The following is a 15825-nucleotide window of genomic DNA, read 5'->3' as shown; positions in this document are numbered from 1 at the left end:
CACAGCTCCAGATTCAGGACTCACAGGAGAGTGCATCAAACTTGGAGACCACAGTCAGAGACTATTATGCATCACTGCTTTATTACTTTGGCTTCTGGGGGCCCCAGCCCATTTTCCCTTTGAGCTCCAAACTCTGGTTGGGCTGAGTTCCCTGGAGCATCTTCCCTTGGCGTTCAAACCACCGAATCAGGCTGCGGTTCTGGGGGTGGATGCAGACCCTGCGTTGAGACAGGTGAAGCCTGGGAAAGGAAAGGTTCAAAGCTACGGTCATAACTGGGGGAATGAGGGTGAGACCCAGGAGTTAGAGGCAGAGGCCAGATGAAAACCTGAGTTGGCATCAGAATTAGCAATCGGGATGGGGTTGAGATCAGCATCCGGGGTTGGGACTGAGGTCAGAGTCAGGGACAAATCAGGGGCAGAGTCAAAGCTCACACGAAGGCTTGGAGGTGACAGTCCCCGTCAGCTTCCTGAAGTTCCACTCGGATGACCCTCCTCAGTAGCTTGTTTGGGAGTGGCTGTCGGTAGAGCTGAGTACAGCACGCAGTGCTGAGTGCCAGTGGGAATGCTAGGGGAACAGGACCATGTGTTCAGAGGGCTTCTGACCCCAAACTCCATCAGAAGGCTGGAGGCTGGGCTTCCTGGGCCCCTTTCCCTCCATCCCATTCATCCAAACCCAGGCCTTCTAGACGCCCACTCACTCACCTCCTCCAGGGTCTGGGCTCAGGAACAACAGGAGCAGCAGGAGGCTGCTGGTGGGTGAGGGCCCCTTCATGATGCTCAGCCTGGATACTTCCTTCTCTCTCCTCCTCCTTCCCTACCTTTAATCTGGGTGCCTTTTATACCTGGGGCACCAGGTGAGTCAGCCGCAGGTGAAGATGTATTGCTCATCTTGTGACATTCCTGGGCTCTAATTACCACAGACCCCTCCTTTTTTAGGACTGCCGTTTTCCATGGACTCCTAAGTCCTGGGCAGAGAAGCTGGGGAGATGGGTTATGCACATGGGGGCTGATGGTACAGTAAAGGGGGCAGAGGATCCACAGTGGCATCCAGTGAGGACATTCACACATACCTGTAGTTACACATTCACAGTCACACCTGTCACTGGATCAACCTCACATGGTCAGACAACCCCAGACAGAATCATATAGCCCCAGTTATACTCAAAGTCCCACTCCCACACAGTTGTTTTTTCACAGTCATCCCACCACACAATCACACTAGCACACCCAAATTCTGATGGGGGCACTGTTGGTAGGGTGCGAGCACAGGGCAGGCTGGCACCAGCTTGCTTTCGTTTTCCCCTCCCTGTTTCCTGTCTTAGCCTGCTTGTCTTATCAGCAGACATTGATGGGAATGGGTCCCAAAAGCAGACTGAGTCGTCGTCTCTCCTGGGCCAGTCACATTCAGAGTGAGAAGCTGGGAGAAGTCCCTTTTGGGTGGTAATGCGGTGCCTTGGGGATAACTGAGGTGGGGGTTGCTTTTCCAGGAAGATGAGACAGAGGAAGGATGAGGTAGATAAGAGTGCACATGAGGGAAGATCAAAGTTCTTTGGTGCCAGGTTGCTGCTGTCAAACAGATAAAAGACCCAAGAAATCTTACCTTCCTGTTTTTGCCAAGTCCTGTTCCAGAAATGCCAGCCTTCTACCAGCAGGGGCCTGGGGCTTCCAGTCCTTGACTTTTTGAGACATCAAATTCCAGAGCTCAATTATCTCTCCTTTATTCTATTCAAATTCCTGTTTCTCTCTATTGTTGGCCTGGAAGACGCCCCCCAATCCCAACACAACCAACCCTTACACCCTCTGCACCCCATACTCTTGCTCAAACCCCAAGCTTCCATCTCCTTCCTGTCCCTTCTCTTTTAATCCTGTATCCGGTCCTTAACTCCTCTTCCCCTTAATCCCTCCACCCCAATGCAAAACTATGCCTCCTCTTCCTCCTCTTGTCCTTTCCAGGAAGCTGGGACCAGCAAAGGGTGGGGGCAAGCTGCTAAGTTTAGTGCCCTTGGCACCTTGAAGAATTTCCCACTCTCGGTCTGGAGATTTCAACCCTCCTGTCCTGCTCTCTATGTGAAATGTAAACTGAGTCATAACCCAATAATCCAGCCCTTATCTGGTTGTTTCAGGGATGCCGTCTGCAACCTTGTGCTCTGTGACCAGCTACCTACCCTCTGTGGGGCCGGCCTACTCTTGGGACAGGGACTCACACTTCCCTGGGCATCTTCCTGCTGCACCAATCAGAAGGCACCATCAGCTCCCAGAATAGGGACTAATTCCCTCCCAGGCTGAACAACTCGAGCTTCTCCTCGTGTTCCTGTCCAGGTTAAGGCTCAGAGGTCCTTCCCTGGAGTCTGTTTTGTGGATATTCAGGAAGTCTGAGTATCCTGAGGATTCTGAGGTTTAGGTCCAGGGTTGGACAGGGTGCTCCACTTTGGTCAGGGTTCTTGATGCAGACATTGTGAGGAAATGCCTCAAGAGCCTGCATCCATTCTTGAGGGTGGCCACAACCCAGAGGTCACTCATCTTGGAATTTCTAATACCAGAGGCCTTACAGTCTTTTACCCACCCTCCAGTATGGACTTGTGCCCCAGAGCTTGGTGCAGCCACTAAGGTACCATCATCTTGTCACAAATCTTCATCAGCTGGTGTCACACACCATGTAGTCTTTTCCAGACCAGTCAGTCCAGAGGGCTTGGAAGGAAGAAACCAAGTCTTCCAGATATGTACCCATCTCTCCCTTCTGGCTTCTCCAAAGACAGGGCCAGCTATAGCCTGCTATGGCAGGGTCGGCCCAGGCTGAAAGCCAGCTCTGCCCCCACTCACAAACTGAGCTCTCTCTTTAGCTTAATTCTTGGTGCCCTCCCTGGTGCTGGGGCAAGTCCCTAATTGAAAGAAGGTCCCCTAGGAGTCCCTGACCCTTCATCACTTTAGGGAACTAGTGGATATCAGGCCAACTAGATGACAAGACAGACAAGGAAGGTAGGGAGCAGGCGCCACTAGGTTCTCCTAGGGAGGTAACATGGGGGACTGATGCCAAGAATCTTTGTACTTCATTTATTTATTTATTGGCTGTGCCACACTGGCATGCAGGATCTTAGTTTCCCAACCTTGGATGGAACCTGTGCTCCCTATGGTGGGAGCACACTAATCTTAACCACTGGACCATCAGGGAATTCCCTGATGTCAATTATCTTTAAACTTGGGATCAGACTGGAGGAGCCAGTAGCTGGGGTGTTAACTGTAGGAAAGACCTTCAACAGTTCTAAGTCATTCCCCTATGGCAGGCTGACAGCACAGCTTCTATGAATCCTTCCCTCCTCTCACAGCCTACTTCCTACAACTATGGACTTGAAAAATATTTTAGATCCTCTCCCAGGAGAAGATTCTTCAGACACCTGGCAAAGTCCTGTCTAGGAGGAAGGTGGCAGCAGAGAGCTGGGGTTGTGAGAATTTAGGGATGCGGGGATCAGGTTGGGAGGAGGACCAGGTCAGGATTATTCAGTTCCCTCCATACAGGGCACTCAGAGTGACGAGTGTGTGTGTGGCGGGGTGAGGGATTAGGTGGTGGAAGGCAGTCATTGATAGTAAGGGGAGGTTGATTCTGATGAGGGACCGTTAGGAATAATGGGAGCCTGTACACGGAGGGGCACTCTATCAGGGAGAGAGGCCCTGTCAGTAAGGAAAACAGCCGGCGTGGAGAGGGGCTCCCAGCCCGAATGGCGGCAGCGGCGTCAGAGTCAGGAGGGCAGCACGGTGGCTCTGGTTTAAATCTTTAATGCACCGGCTGGCTGAGTAGTGGCGGCGGGGGTGCGGCGGGGGAGGCTGCGGCCGGAGCGCTGGGGAGCAGTGCCCAGGCCACTTGACAGACAGCTCATCAGGCCCCGCAGAGGCTCCAGCTTCTGCTCCCGAGGGTGCGCCGAGCTGTGGGGCGACCCGACACTGGCATGAGATGGGGCGGGGGCTCCCAGCTTCCCCCCGATCGGTTCTCCCGGACTGAGCTTCGCCCATTCCCCGGGCGGGTCCGCGGTATCGCAGGCCCCTCACCTCCGCTCCCTTCGCCACATGCGCAGCCAGGGGAAAAAGTAGAAGCAGCCCCAGTAGATCCTGCAAAGAGAAGGCAGAGCCGGGCGGGGCGGAGCGGGGCTGACCCCACAGACTCCGCCCCTTGGACGCCTGGCCCTTCTCTTGGAAGGCTCCGCCCCGCCCCCTAGAGGCGGTTCTCGATAGCCCACGCCCCTAAGAGGCCCCACCCCTCCCGCTTCTCCCGCCCCCAAAGAACACGCGCCCTCCCCACCCCCCAACCCCGGAGCGGCTTAGGTTCCTCCTCCGCAGAACCCCGCCTCCACTCACTCCTCCTCCGCCTCCAGCGCCACCTCGTATCTCCTCAATCCCGACATGTCCTGGGTTCCGAACGTCTCCTGGGGAGCGGCATGATTGGATCAAGAATTCCCAACCCCAGGTCCCCTTCTCTGTCATTCTGTGGACAAGACTGACTTGTTCTCGGGTAATATGAGACAGGTGCCCTGGGAAGACTCGGGACAGGGCTGAAGATCTGGGAAGCACTAGACATTAAGGGATTGGGAGGTCGGTCACCTCGGGGGCATGGGGCATTTAGGTGGATAGGGCTTGGAGGTCATAGGGCCGGGATATTTGGGGCCCCGGGTGAGGATTTTCGGGGGATAGGGTCACCTGCAGGGGGGCTGAGGGGTCGGCGCAGCCTAAACGCCCACCCTCCCTGGCTCCACCCCGGAAGCAGACCTTTACGTTATGTCACAGTGACGGCGTCACGCTCTAGGGGTGGGGCTTACCTATTACCCGGAAGGGGCGGAGCCTTAGCATCTCTTCGGAGGAGGCGGAGACCAGATGTCACACTAGGAGGTGGAGCCAGAGTCTATGTCTAAAGCGGGGAGGGGGTGGTGTGGGGAGAGTCGGTATTTATTACTAAGGTGCAGGGCACAGAGCCCTCTTTTATAAGGATGGAGCCAGATATTGGAGCTCCACCCTGGGAAGACGGAGACCTCAGCATCAGGCAGCAAGAAAAGAGCTCTGCGACGCTGTCCTGTACTGTTTTACCAATCCCCTCTCCTCTCCATCTTGGCTTCTGCTCTGACAGTTGCCTTTCTTGTCTGACCCATTCTATGTATATTATACTGGGCAGAGGAGGAATAGGTCTCCAGAGAGGGCCCAGTCTAGACAGGCCATGCTATAGGAATACTTGTTGGCTGAGTGGCATGGGTCAACAGACCTTCCTCTCTGAACTGAGACCTCGTTTCCGGAGATTTTTGTTCCTGCAGTCATAACCAATATTTATTTAGTGACTACTCTGTGCTGGGTAATGTGTGTGGGCATGAGGAAACAGCAGTAAAGAAGACAGGCACAGATTCTGCCCTCAGAGAGCTTATCATCTGGGTTGGACCTGCACGGGGTGGGGTGGGGGTGGGGGTCAAAAGAGACAATAAGATCACATAGAGGAAGCTAACTGGCTGGGGGCTGTAGAGGCTATTCGACTAAAGGCAGGAAAGAGCAATTAACTTAGTGTGGGAGGTTGGAAATAGCTGCCCTAGTTGGTCTGGGGAGTCTGGGAGAGAGCCTTGTGGCTGGACAGTATGGGAGAAAATGACCAGAAATGAATGAAGTAAAAGTTCCCTTAAGCTGAAGTGTGGAGAATAAATTCACCTCTCCTCTTCCCACCACCCCATACTCTTTTCCCTCTTGTATCTATCTTCCCCTGCTTGAACTACATACAGACAGGTGACAGACAAATCCACTGATGCCAGTTGGAAGCATTGCAGTCTGGGCATGGAGAAGCTGTGCCTCTACCACACTCATCCTTACTAACACTTGCTCTCACACCCACAGTGGCAGTCCTGCCCTGCTGCAGCCAAGTCATGTCTGCAGGAGGCCTGGTCCCCACAGCTTTGGTGATTCACATCCCTTCACTCAGATGCAGGGCTCTGTCTATTGTATAATAATTTGGCCTTTGTCCCTATTCCTGAAAGGGAGACACTACATCTTTGGAATATCCCAACTAATACAAGTTCTTTGCTATTTGTGAGCCCCTTGGGTCACACCTGAATTTATGCTAAGAGACGAGGTGACTTGGGATAGAGGCTGGTCAGCAGAAAGACCAACCGTATCATTGCAGAATTGAGGCTTTGAGCCAACCTGGCTGGGGAGATAGAGTTATGTCACCAGCAATTCATTCTTGCCTATGTTTGAAGTCTCAATAAAAATTCTGGACACCAAAGTTTGTGACCTTCCTGTTTGGTGAACATGTACTGTTGGCGAACACGTACTAGGAGGGTGATGTGCCCTTTGTGTCTCCATGGGGAAAAAGCATGGGAGCTCTGCATTGAAATCCTCCTTGTGTGTCTTTCCATTTGGATATTCCTGATTTATATTCAGTTCAGTTCAGTTCAGTCACTCAGTCGTGTCCCACTGTTTGCAACCCCATGAACCGCAGCACGCCAGGCCTCCCTGCCCACCACCAACTCCCAGAGTCCACCCAAACTCATGTCCATCGAGTCGGTGATGCTATCCAACCATCTCATCCTCTGTCGTCCCCTTCTCCTCCTGTCCTCAATCTTTCCCAGCATCAGGGTCTTTTCCAATGAGTCAGCTCTTCATATCAGGTGGCCAAAGTATTGGAGTTTCAGCTTCAACATCAGTCCTTCCAATGAACACCCAGGACTGATCTCCTTTAGGATGGACTGGTTGAATCTCCTTGCAGTCCAAGGGACTCTCAAGAGTCTTCTCCAACACCACAGTTCAAAACCATCAATTCTTCGGCTCAACATTCAGAAAACTAAGATCATGGCATCCGGTCCCATCACTTCATGGCAAATAGATGGGGAAACAGCAGAAACAGTGGCTGACTATTTTTCTCGGCTCCAAAATCACTGCAGATGGTGATTGCAGCTGTGAAATTAAAAGATGCTTACTCCTTGGAAGGAAAGTTATGACCAACCTAGACAGCAAATTAAAAAGCAGAGACATTACTTTGTCAACAAAGGTCCGTCTAGTCAAGGCTATGGTTTTTCCAGTGGTCATGTATGGATGTGAGAGTTGGACTATAAAGAAAGCTGAGCGCTGAAGAATTGATGCTTTTGAACTGTGGTGTTGGAGAAGACTCTTGAGAGTCCTACTTTATTAAAAACTAATTGTGAGTATAGAACTTCTGAGTTCTATGAGTCATTCTAGTGAACTCTTAGATCTGAGTTTAAGAACTTCCTGGACTTGTAGCTAGTTAGTCAGAAATGCAGGCAGCCTGAGGACCCTACTTGTTGCTGGCATCTCAAGCAAGCTTGTTGGGATTGTGCCCTTAAACCTGTGGAATCTAACACTAGATCTGGGTGGTTTGTGTCTAAATTGAATAGCAGTTGAATTGAAAGAGCTCCTGGGCTTCCCTACTGGCTCAGCGGTAAATAATCCATCTGACAATGCAGGAGACACAGGTTTGATTCTTGGGTTGGGAAGATCCCCTGGAGAAGGAAAAGGCAGCCCACTCCAGTATTCTTGCCTGGGAAATCCCATGGACAGAGGAGCCTGGCAGGCTACAGTCCATGGGGTCACAAAAACTCAGACAGGACTTAGCAACGAAACAACAAGAATTGCTATCAGAATACCTTTCCACTGAATACACTCCCCACTCTCTCCATCTGTCTGGGTGAACCTTTTTTCCCGTTCATAACTCGCTGTTCCCATAGCTTCCCTGTTCCCATTTCCCACTGTTTGTCTTTAGCTCTGAGAACCTCAACATGCAACTTTTTGGACGAGGGAAGGGGACTGAATTGCCCTATTAGGGGAAGGTTTGCAGTGTCATCCTCTTGAAGGCATTTGAACATCAGTTTTTTCTTTTAATTTATTTATTTTGGCTGCGTTGTGCAGCATGTGGGACCTTAGTTCCTGACTGGAATCAAACCTGTGTTCCTGCCTTGGAAGCTCAGAGTCTTAACCACTGGACCACCAGAAAAGTCTCTTGAACATCAGTTTTAAGGCTAAGGGTCAGAGCTTAGTTCAGAATTAGAGATCAGAGCAAGGGGGGTGCCTCCCTCTTTCTCAGGTTTCTCCTCACTCCTGCCTCTTCTCTGTGGTCCTAAGATTACTGGAGTGGGAAAGATGGCATCCTGCTGGTCCCCTGGATTCCCTGAGGACAATCACAAGTAGCAGGTTAAGCTACTTGGAGAAGGTCTCCCAGGTGTCCCTAAGCCCATCACAGTGCCTACACATCCATCGCCTGAGACATGTTCCTCTCTTGGCTGAGCAGGGCTAAAGCAAAGGTTCTTTGGAAGCAGGTCCAGCTCTCGGGGCCCTAGGACTCTACCTCCTGGCCCAGCCAGTACTGTCCCTCTCCCCAGCTATTTTCCTAAGCTCCAAGCTGAGCCTAGGCAGCGGAAGGAGCATAAGGGCGACTTGACTTAGAACACCCTCTTCCGCCGTGACTTCCCTATCCTGAGAATTGGGAGGGGATTTCTGAGGAGAAGGGCTGGTCAATTCACAGAGATGCAAGAAAACTAGAGATGAGGATGGGGAGCAAGTGTTTCCCTAACCTGATCAGAGGGACCCAAGAGACAGACCAGAAGAGGAGACCTCTCAGGAGACACCAATTGTGGAGTGCCGTTTGTTTCCCATTCCCAGCCCTAGAACATGTGATGTGACAAACCTAACTGTGGGCCCATTTTTGTCTTTCCATCATCCATCCATCCATCCATGTGTCTGTATGTCTCCCCATCTTTGTCTCTTTATTCTCCCATCTTGCCTTTCATCTATCTTTTCACATCTTCATCTTCATTTATTCATCTGTATGTTTAAACACTGGAAGGACTGATGCTGAAACTGAAGCTCCAATACTTTGGCCACCTGATGTGAAGAGCCAACTCATTGGAAAAGACCCTGATGCTGGTAAAGATTGAGGGCAGGAGGAGAAGAGGGTGACACAGGATGAGATGGTTGGATGGCATCACTGATTCAATGGACATGAGCTTGAGCAAACTCTAGGAGGTCGTGAAGGACAGAGAAGCCTGGTGTGCTGCAGTCCATGGGATCGCAAAGAGTTGGACATAGCTTAGTGGCTGAACAACAACAACAATGTTTAACCACTAGCCATCTATTAGTACATTCATTCATCTATCAAGTTATGGTAATAATTAATGTTTGTTGATACTTAAGTGCCATGCACCATGCTAAATGCTTTAAAATAATTTTCTCATGGCAGATCTCTGAAGTAGAATGCTGTGAGTGATATTTTTGTTCATGCAGACATTTTTCTATACTCCTTTTTCTGGCTTCTTTAGAGAATTTCTCTCTCACTTCATGTGGTCCTGGTGGCTTTGTCAGTCATAGTGTCCTGCCCAGAGTACCTCATTGCCTGGCCACTGTAATATGTTGAAGAACTGAGTTTATGTCACAAGCACAGTTCAAAGCTTTGCATGAGATTTGATGTTAGGAGAAAGAGAGCCTGTATTTTGGATCACTTACTATTGCAGATTTAGACTTGAGGCTTTCAGTGGCCATATTTTCTGCTGCTAGAAGACCACCTGTTTATAATAGGAATAAGGCCCCCACATAAAAAGGATTAGAGAGAAGTCAGGTTAAAAGATGGAGATAACATCATTTGAATCCCTGGGTCCAACCAGGGCTGAAGTAGACTGAATCGTAATCTGTGATATGACATATTTAACTTTTTGCTTAAGCTATTTAAGTTGGGTTTTGTCATTTTCAACAGAAAAAGCCCTGGATAATGATCATTGTATTATTATCCCCATTTTACAGATGAGGAACTAAGACCCAGAAAGATTAACTTGCCCAATGTTTCACTGCTTATAAATGGCAGAAAACTGGTACCTATTTGGAGCCAAACTCTGATATACTACCTATATATGTCTGTCCATCTGTTTGTTCATCCATCCATCTATTGATCTATCCCATTTATTTATTTATCTGGTCATCCTTCAATGCTAAGACACCAAAGGCAATAAGACTTGTTAACTCCCATTTGAGGCTGGGTTTGGATCAGAGGTTAGCAAACCTTTTTGATAAAGGTCTAGATAATAAATAAGGTTTTGCAGGACATACTATCTCTGTAGCCCCAAAGTAGCCATAGACAATACGTAAGTGATTAGACATGACTATATTCCAATAAAGCTTTATTTACAAAAACAGGTAGCAGGCTGGCTGGGCCATAGCTTGCCAATCCCTGATCTGGATCAGTGGGGAAGATGCAAACATTCTGTCATTGTTGGGAACATGAGTAAGGAATGGAAACCTATATCCCTTGCATTTGCCATTACTCATGTAGTGGAAACAACAGAATTTTTTACTCAAACTCTTGTATTTGAATCCAATTTTAGAACCCTGGACAGTCAAGGAAATGGGATCTGTAAAATGGGAATAATTTGTATCTTGTGAGGTAGTCCATGTGCCTGACTCACAGTGAGTGGGTGCTCAGTGGTGCTTAGGTCCATCCCCCTTTCTCATTTATCACCTCCCATGAATGACCAATATCAGAAGGCTTCTCTGTTTTGAGAGTGTCTGGAATGCGGTAGGGTTAGTTTAGTCTGGCTTGCTGGGCTCAGGAGCTTCTAAGAATGAGCTTCAACTTCTAAGAATGAGCTTTCATGCAAGTTATATAGATTAAGCTCTTGCATACTCCAAATTTCTTTTTACTAGCTCTACCTCAACTATTAAAAAAATTCATTTTATTTATTTATTTATGTATGGCTGTGATGGGTCTTCCCTGCCGCACTTGCTTTTTTCTAGTTGTGGCAAGTAGAGGCTACTCTTCCTTGTGGTGCACTGGCTTCTCATTGCGATGGCTCCTCTCCTTGTGGAGCGTAGGCTCTAGGTGCATGGGCTTCAGTAATTGCGGCATGTGGGCTTAGTAGTTGTGCCTCACGGGCTTAGTTGCCCCGTGGCTTGTGGGATCTTTCCAGATCAGGGATCAAACCAGTGTTTCCTGTATTGGCAGGCAGACTCTTTACCACTGAGCCACCAGGGAAGCCCCTACCCCATCTCTTATCTGCACTATTCCAAAACTATAACCAGCCTGCCAGTGCCTAGCAAAATAGAAGGCTGTCTAGTCAACAGTCCCCATTAGGACTTCCCTGGTAGTCTAGTGGTTAAGAATCCACCTGCCAATGCACGGGACACAGGTTCAATCCCCGGTCTGGGAAGATTCCACATGCCGTGGGGCAGCTAAGCCCATGTGCTACAGCTACTGAGCCTGCACATCTAGAACCTGTGCTCTGCAACAAGAGAAGCTGCAGCAGTAGGAAGCCTGAGCTCCACGACTAGAGAGTAGCCCCCACTCACCACAACTAGAGAAAGCCCACAGACAGCAAGGAAGACCCAGTGATAGCCAAAAATAAAATAAATTAATTAATTAAATAGAAATACCTTCTTTTATTAAGTCCACAATTCAGGTTATTACCCTGTTCCCCCGGTAGCTTTTTAACTTTTTCCTTCCAAACAAATACCCTTCTCTAGGAGGAAAGATTATGTTCATGTGTGTTTCTGTGCCTGCTCCCATGACAGTGTGTGTGTGTAATAATGTATGTGTGTCTATATGTGCCCTTGTGTCCACATTGTGATTATGTACTTAAGTGTCTGTGGTGTGTCCTTGATAGATGTGAGTGGTTGGCTGTGTGACTGATTATGTGCCTGTATATGTGTGTGGGTATGGACATATGCATGTGGGTAAAGGTGTCCCCACCTGTGTGTTCATGTGTATGTGTGTGTTCTGTTTAATCCATCTATTGACCTCACATGGCCTGCAGAGGGCATCAGTGCATAGGGAAAGGGGGTGTGAGGCTCTTGGCCTGAGTGCCAACCTCCTGGAGCCTGCAGAGGGCGTCTCGTGTACAGAGAAAACGGAATGTGTGGCTGGTGGAAGTGGGGCTCTAGCCTGAGGAGCCTGGGCCCTCTTTATGCCAGAAAGAAGCTGGAAATGAGCAAGAAATCAGATGACTCAGCTTCTGGAAGTCCCCAGTCCCAGGAAGGGGTCTGCTTCACCACCCCACCCTTATTCTCCAATCCCTCTATCCCTGTCCAGAGGGTCCCGGCCCAGCCTACAGGGCAGAGGTGGCCCTTCAGTTCAAGTGTGGGTAGATGTTGCACAGGACTTCTGGAGGTGACGGTACATCAGAAGGGGAAGGGAGTCTTAAGCAATAGTGCACCCTCCTCCCTTGACTCCTGCCCTCGGGAGCTTCATGTAAAGCCCCTGCCAGGATTTCCTGAACACCCGTTCTCTTTCATTTTCTGCAGTTTGGGCCACTCTGGGCCCTAGGGTTTCTCAGCTTGAACTTAGCTTTCTCAGGAGAAGTGCAGGAGACAAGGGTCTCTGAAATCAAGCAGAAGGTGGCCTGTGTGGCTGGTGATGAGCCTCAGGATTGGGAGGACAGAGGAAAGGCAGGAGAGGTTATGCAGAGGAGGGACCTCCACAGAGCCTTGAGGAAGGGTGAGGCAGGAGGGAGGACATTCCAGGCAGGATGAACAGCAAGCACAAAGGCTAAGAGGAGGGATGGAGTTTGTGATCCATCCTGATGTGGGTATGGCAGGGGAGGGCGAGTGCTGTGAGAGGCTATGTATGTGGGGAATAATCCCTGGGGTACTTAGGGCACTTACTGGTGGTGCCATGCCCAGTGGTCAAAGTTCATGGAGGATCCTGTGGCCTTAATGAGGGAGGACCATCAGGGGTTAGTATCCTTTGGGTGTGAAAGTTTGGGTCTCTTAGCAGGTATAGGGACTTCCTAGCTGGCTCAGTTAAAGAATCTGCCTGCCAATGCAGGAGACATGGGTTCTATCCCTTGGTCAGGAAGATCCCCTGGAGTAGGAAATGGCAACCCACTCCAGTATTCTTGCCTGGAAAATTAAATGGACAGAGGAGTCTGGCAGGCTGTAGTCCATAGGGTCGAAAGGATTCAGACTTGACAGGGCAACTGAACACACACACACACACACACACACACACAGAGCAGGCGTAGAATGTCAACCAGCTGAAGTGGCAGTTGGAGATAAAGGGAATAAATCATGGAGGGAGTGTGGTAAACAGAATTTAAGATTCCTCCTTAATGGTGTGCATGCCCTGTCTGATCTCCTTGCTTTGAGGGGATTAATCCTCTTGGCTTCTTGACCTGTGAATACGGTGGGATATCAATGATGTGGTTAGGTTATACTATATGGCAACAGTGAACGGATTTTGCAGATATAACTAAGGACCCCAAATTAGTTACCTTTGAGTTAGTCAAAAGGAAGATTACCCTGCATGGGCCTGACCTAGTTAGGTGAGCCCTTAGGGAAAGTGTCCAGAGCCAAGAAATAAGCAGCAGCAGCAGAAGCTCTCACATTGCCCTTGAAGAAGCAAACTGCCATGTTGTGAAGACGGCGTGGAGCAGGGAATTGCAGGCAGTTCTAGGAACTCAGGGCTTCAGTCCTAAACCACAACTGTCAACACCCGGTGAATTTGGAAGAGGACTCAGAGTCCAAGATGAGATGGCAGCCTGGCTGATACCTGAGATCAGCCTGATGAAACCTGAGCAGAGGACCCAGTTGATCTGTACCTGACCGTTGGCCCACAGAAACTGTGAGACAATACATTTGGACTGTTTGAAGCTGCTAAATATGTGGTGATTTGTTACACAGCAGTAGAAAGCTAATATAAAAAAGAAATAATAAATTCTAGTTAAGCCCTAGGACTAGTTCCAGAACTACTGACTACAGCTTTTATTCATACTTCCTTCCTGGCTGTGAAATTCCCTATTTCTTTCAGTTCAGTTCAGTCGCTCAGTCGTGTCCGACTCTTTGCGACCCCATGAATTGCAGTATGCCAGGCCTCCCTGTCCATCACCAACTCCTGGAGTTCACTCAGACTCACGTCCATCGAGTCAGTGATGCCATCCAGCCATCTCATCCTCTGTCGTCCCCTTCTCCTCCTGCCCCCAATCCCTCCCAGCATCAGAGTCTTTTCCAATGAGTCAACTCTTCGCATGAGGTGGCCAAAGTACTGGAGTTTCAGCTTTAGCATCATTCCTTCCAAAGAACACCCAGGGCTGACCTCGTTTAGGATGGACTGGTTGGATCTCCTTGCAGTCCAAGGGACTCTCAAGAGTCTTCTCCAACACCACAGTTCAAAATCAGCAATCCTTTAGTGCTCAGCCTTTATGGTCCAACTCTCACATCCATACATGACTACTGAAAAAAAACATAGATTTGACTATACACACCTTTGTCAGCAAACTGATGTCTCTGCTTTTTAATACACTGTCTAGGTTTGTCATAGCTTTTCTTCCAAGGAGAAGTGTCTTTCAATTTCATGACTGAAGTCACCATCCACAGTGATTTTGGAGCCCAAGAAAAAATGATCTGTCACTGTTTCCACATTTTCTCCATCTGTTTACCATGAAGTGATGGGACCAGATGCCATGATCTTCGTTTTTTGAATGCTGAGTTTTAAGACAGCTTTTCACTTTCCTCTTTCACCTTCATCAAGAGACTCTTTAGTTCCTCTTTGCTTTCTGCCATTAAAGTGGTATGGCCCGCATATCTGAGGTTGATATTTCTCCCAACAATCTTGATGCCAGCTTGTGAGTCTTCCAATCCAGCATTTCACACGATATACTCTACATATAAGTTAAATAAGCAAGGTGACAATATACAGCCTTGATGTACTCCTTTCTCAATTTTGAACCAGTCCATTGGTCCATGTCCAGTTCTAACTGTTGCTTCTTGTCCTGCATGTAGGTTTCTCAGGAGACAGGTAAGGTGGTCTGGTATTCCCATTTCTTTAAGAATTTTCCAGTTTGTTGTGATCACACAGTCAAAGGCTTTAGCATAGTCAGTGAAGCAGATTTTAGAATTGTAGAATTCCCTTTTTCTATGATCCAGAAAATGCTGGCAATTTGATTGCTGGTTCCTCTGGCTTTTCTAAATCCAGCTTGTACTGGAACTCCTCAGTTCACATACTGGTAAAGCCATTCTTGAAGGATTTTGAGCATAATCTTGCTAGCATGCACAATTGTATGTTAGTTTGGCATTGCGTTTCTTTGGGATTGGAATGAAAACTGACCTTTTCCAGTCCTCTGGCCACTGCTGAGTTTTCCAAATTTGCTGGCATATCACATGCGACACTTTAACAGCATCATCGTTTAGGATATTAAATAGCTCAGCTGGAATTCCATCACCTCCACTAGCTTTGTTCATAGAAATGCTTCCTAATGCCCACCTGACTTCACACTCCAGGATGTCTGGCTCTAGGTGAGTGACCACACCATTGTGGTTATCCAGGTCATTAAGACCTTTTTTGTACAGTTCTGTGTATTCTTGACACCTCTTCTTAATATCTCCTGCTTCTGTTAGGTCCTTGCCATTTCTGTCCTTTATTGAACCCATCTTTGCTTGAAATGTTCCCTTGGTATCTCCAGTTTTCTTGAAGAGATCCCTAGTCTTTCCCATCTGTTGTTTTCCTGTTTCGTTGCACTGTTCACTTAAGAAGGCTTCCTTATCTCTTTTTGCTATTCTCTGAAACTGCATTCACTTGGGTATATCTTTCCCTTTCTCCTTTGTGCCTTTTGCTTCTCTTCTTTTCTTAGCTATTTGTAAGGCCTCCTCAGACAACCACTTTGCCTTCTTGCATTTCTTTTTCTTGGGAATGATTTTGGTCACCGCTTCCTGAAAGGTTGCTGTTGTGAGCTGTGAACTACGCCGGTTTCATGACCTCTGGAGGAGAGGATTTCAATCCAGGGCCAGAGACGAGACTTGATCACTTGGAGCTTTTGTGTAGCAGAGTTCTATTAAAGTATAAAAGAGATAGAGAAAGCTTCTGAAATAGACATC

At 48.6% G+C, this 15825-nt stretch overlaps 2 protein-coding genes across 3 annotated transcripts; both read right to left on the bottom strand.

Annotated features, from left to right (window-relative positions):
• Nucleotides 1-82: 82 nt before the first annotated feature.
• On the bottom strand, nucleotides 83-840 carry CCL27 (C-C motif chemokine ligand 27). Its single transcript, XM_005903050.3, has 3 exons — nucleotides 703-840; nucleotides 433-565; nucleotides 83-239 (listed from the first exon to the last, which is right to left on the bottom strand). The coding sequence occupies exons 1-3, from the start codon at nucleotides 770-772 to the stop codon at nucleotides 83-85; spliced, it is 360 nt and encodes a 119-aa protein (XP_005903112.1). The 5' UTR covers nucleotides 773-840.
• Nucleotides 841-3755: 2915 nt separating this feature from the next.
• On the bottom strand, nucleotides 3756-4790 carry LOC102278637 (uncharacterized). Of its 2 annotated transcripts, XM_070375430.1 has the most exons (4): nucleotides 4687-4769; nucleotides 4348-4415; nucleotides 4042-4101; nucleotides 3756-3918 (listed from the first exon to the last, which is right to left on the bottom strand). In XM_070375430.1, exons 2-4 carry the CDS (start codon nucleotides 4392-4394, stop codon nucleotides 3762-3764), a joined length of 264 nt encoding a protein of 87 aa, XP_070231531.1. In that variant the 5' UTR covers nucleotides 4395-4415; nucleotides 4687-4769; the 3' UTR covers nucleotides 3756-3761. The 2 variants fall into 2 exon arrangements, with proteins under 2 accessions (XP_070231531.1, XP_070231530.1); XM_070375429.1 differs by having other exon boundaries at nucleotides 4348-4790.
• Nucleotides 4791-15825: the final 11035 nt, after the last annotated feature.

The sequence above is a fragment of the Bos mutus genome, chromosome 8, assembly GCF_027580195.1.
Source record: "Bos mutus isolate GX-2022 chromosome 8, NWIPB_WYAK_1.1, whole genome shotgun sequence".
NCBI lineage: Eukaryota > Metazoa > Chordata > Mammalia > Artiodactyla > Bovidae > Bos > Bos mutus.
The sequence above is the reverse complement of the archived record's forward strand: the minus strand, read 5'-3'. Positions and strand labels throughout refer to the sequence as shown.

Coding starts and splice junctions, on each gene's coding strand:
- CCL27 (XM_005903050.3), bottom strand. CDS start 772: ATGAAGGGGCCCTCACCCACCAGCAGCCTCCTGCTGCTCCTGTTGTTC. Junction 566..702: donor GAGCCCAGACCCTGGAGGAG/GTGAGTGAGTGG, acceptor CTGTTCCCCTAG/CATTCCCACTGGCACTCAGC. Junction 240..432: donor TGTCACCTCCAAGCCTTCGT/GTGAGCTTTGAC, acceptor TTCCTTTCCCAG/GCTTCACCTGTCTCAACGCA.
- LOC102278637 (XM_070375429.1), bottom strand. CDS start 4,394: ATGTCGGGATTGAGGAGATACGAGGTGGCGCTGGAGGCGGAGGAGGA. Junction 4,102..4,347: donor GCGCTGGAGGCGGAGGAGGA/GTGAGTGGAGGC, acceptor TTCTCTTTGCAG/GATCTACTGGGGCTGCTTCT. Junction 3,919..4,041: donor ATGTGGCGAAGGGAGCGGAG/GTGAGGGGCCTG, acceptor GTCGCCCCACAG/CTCGGCGCACCCTCGGGAGC.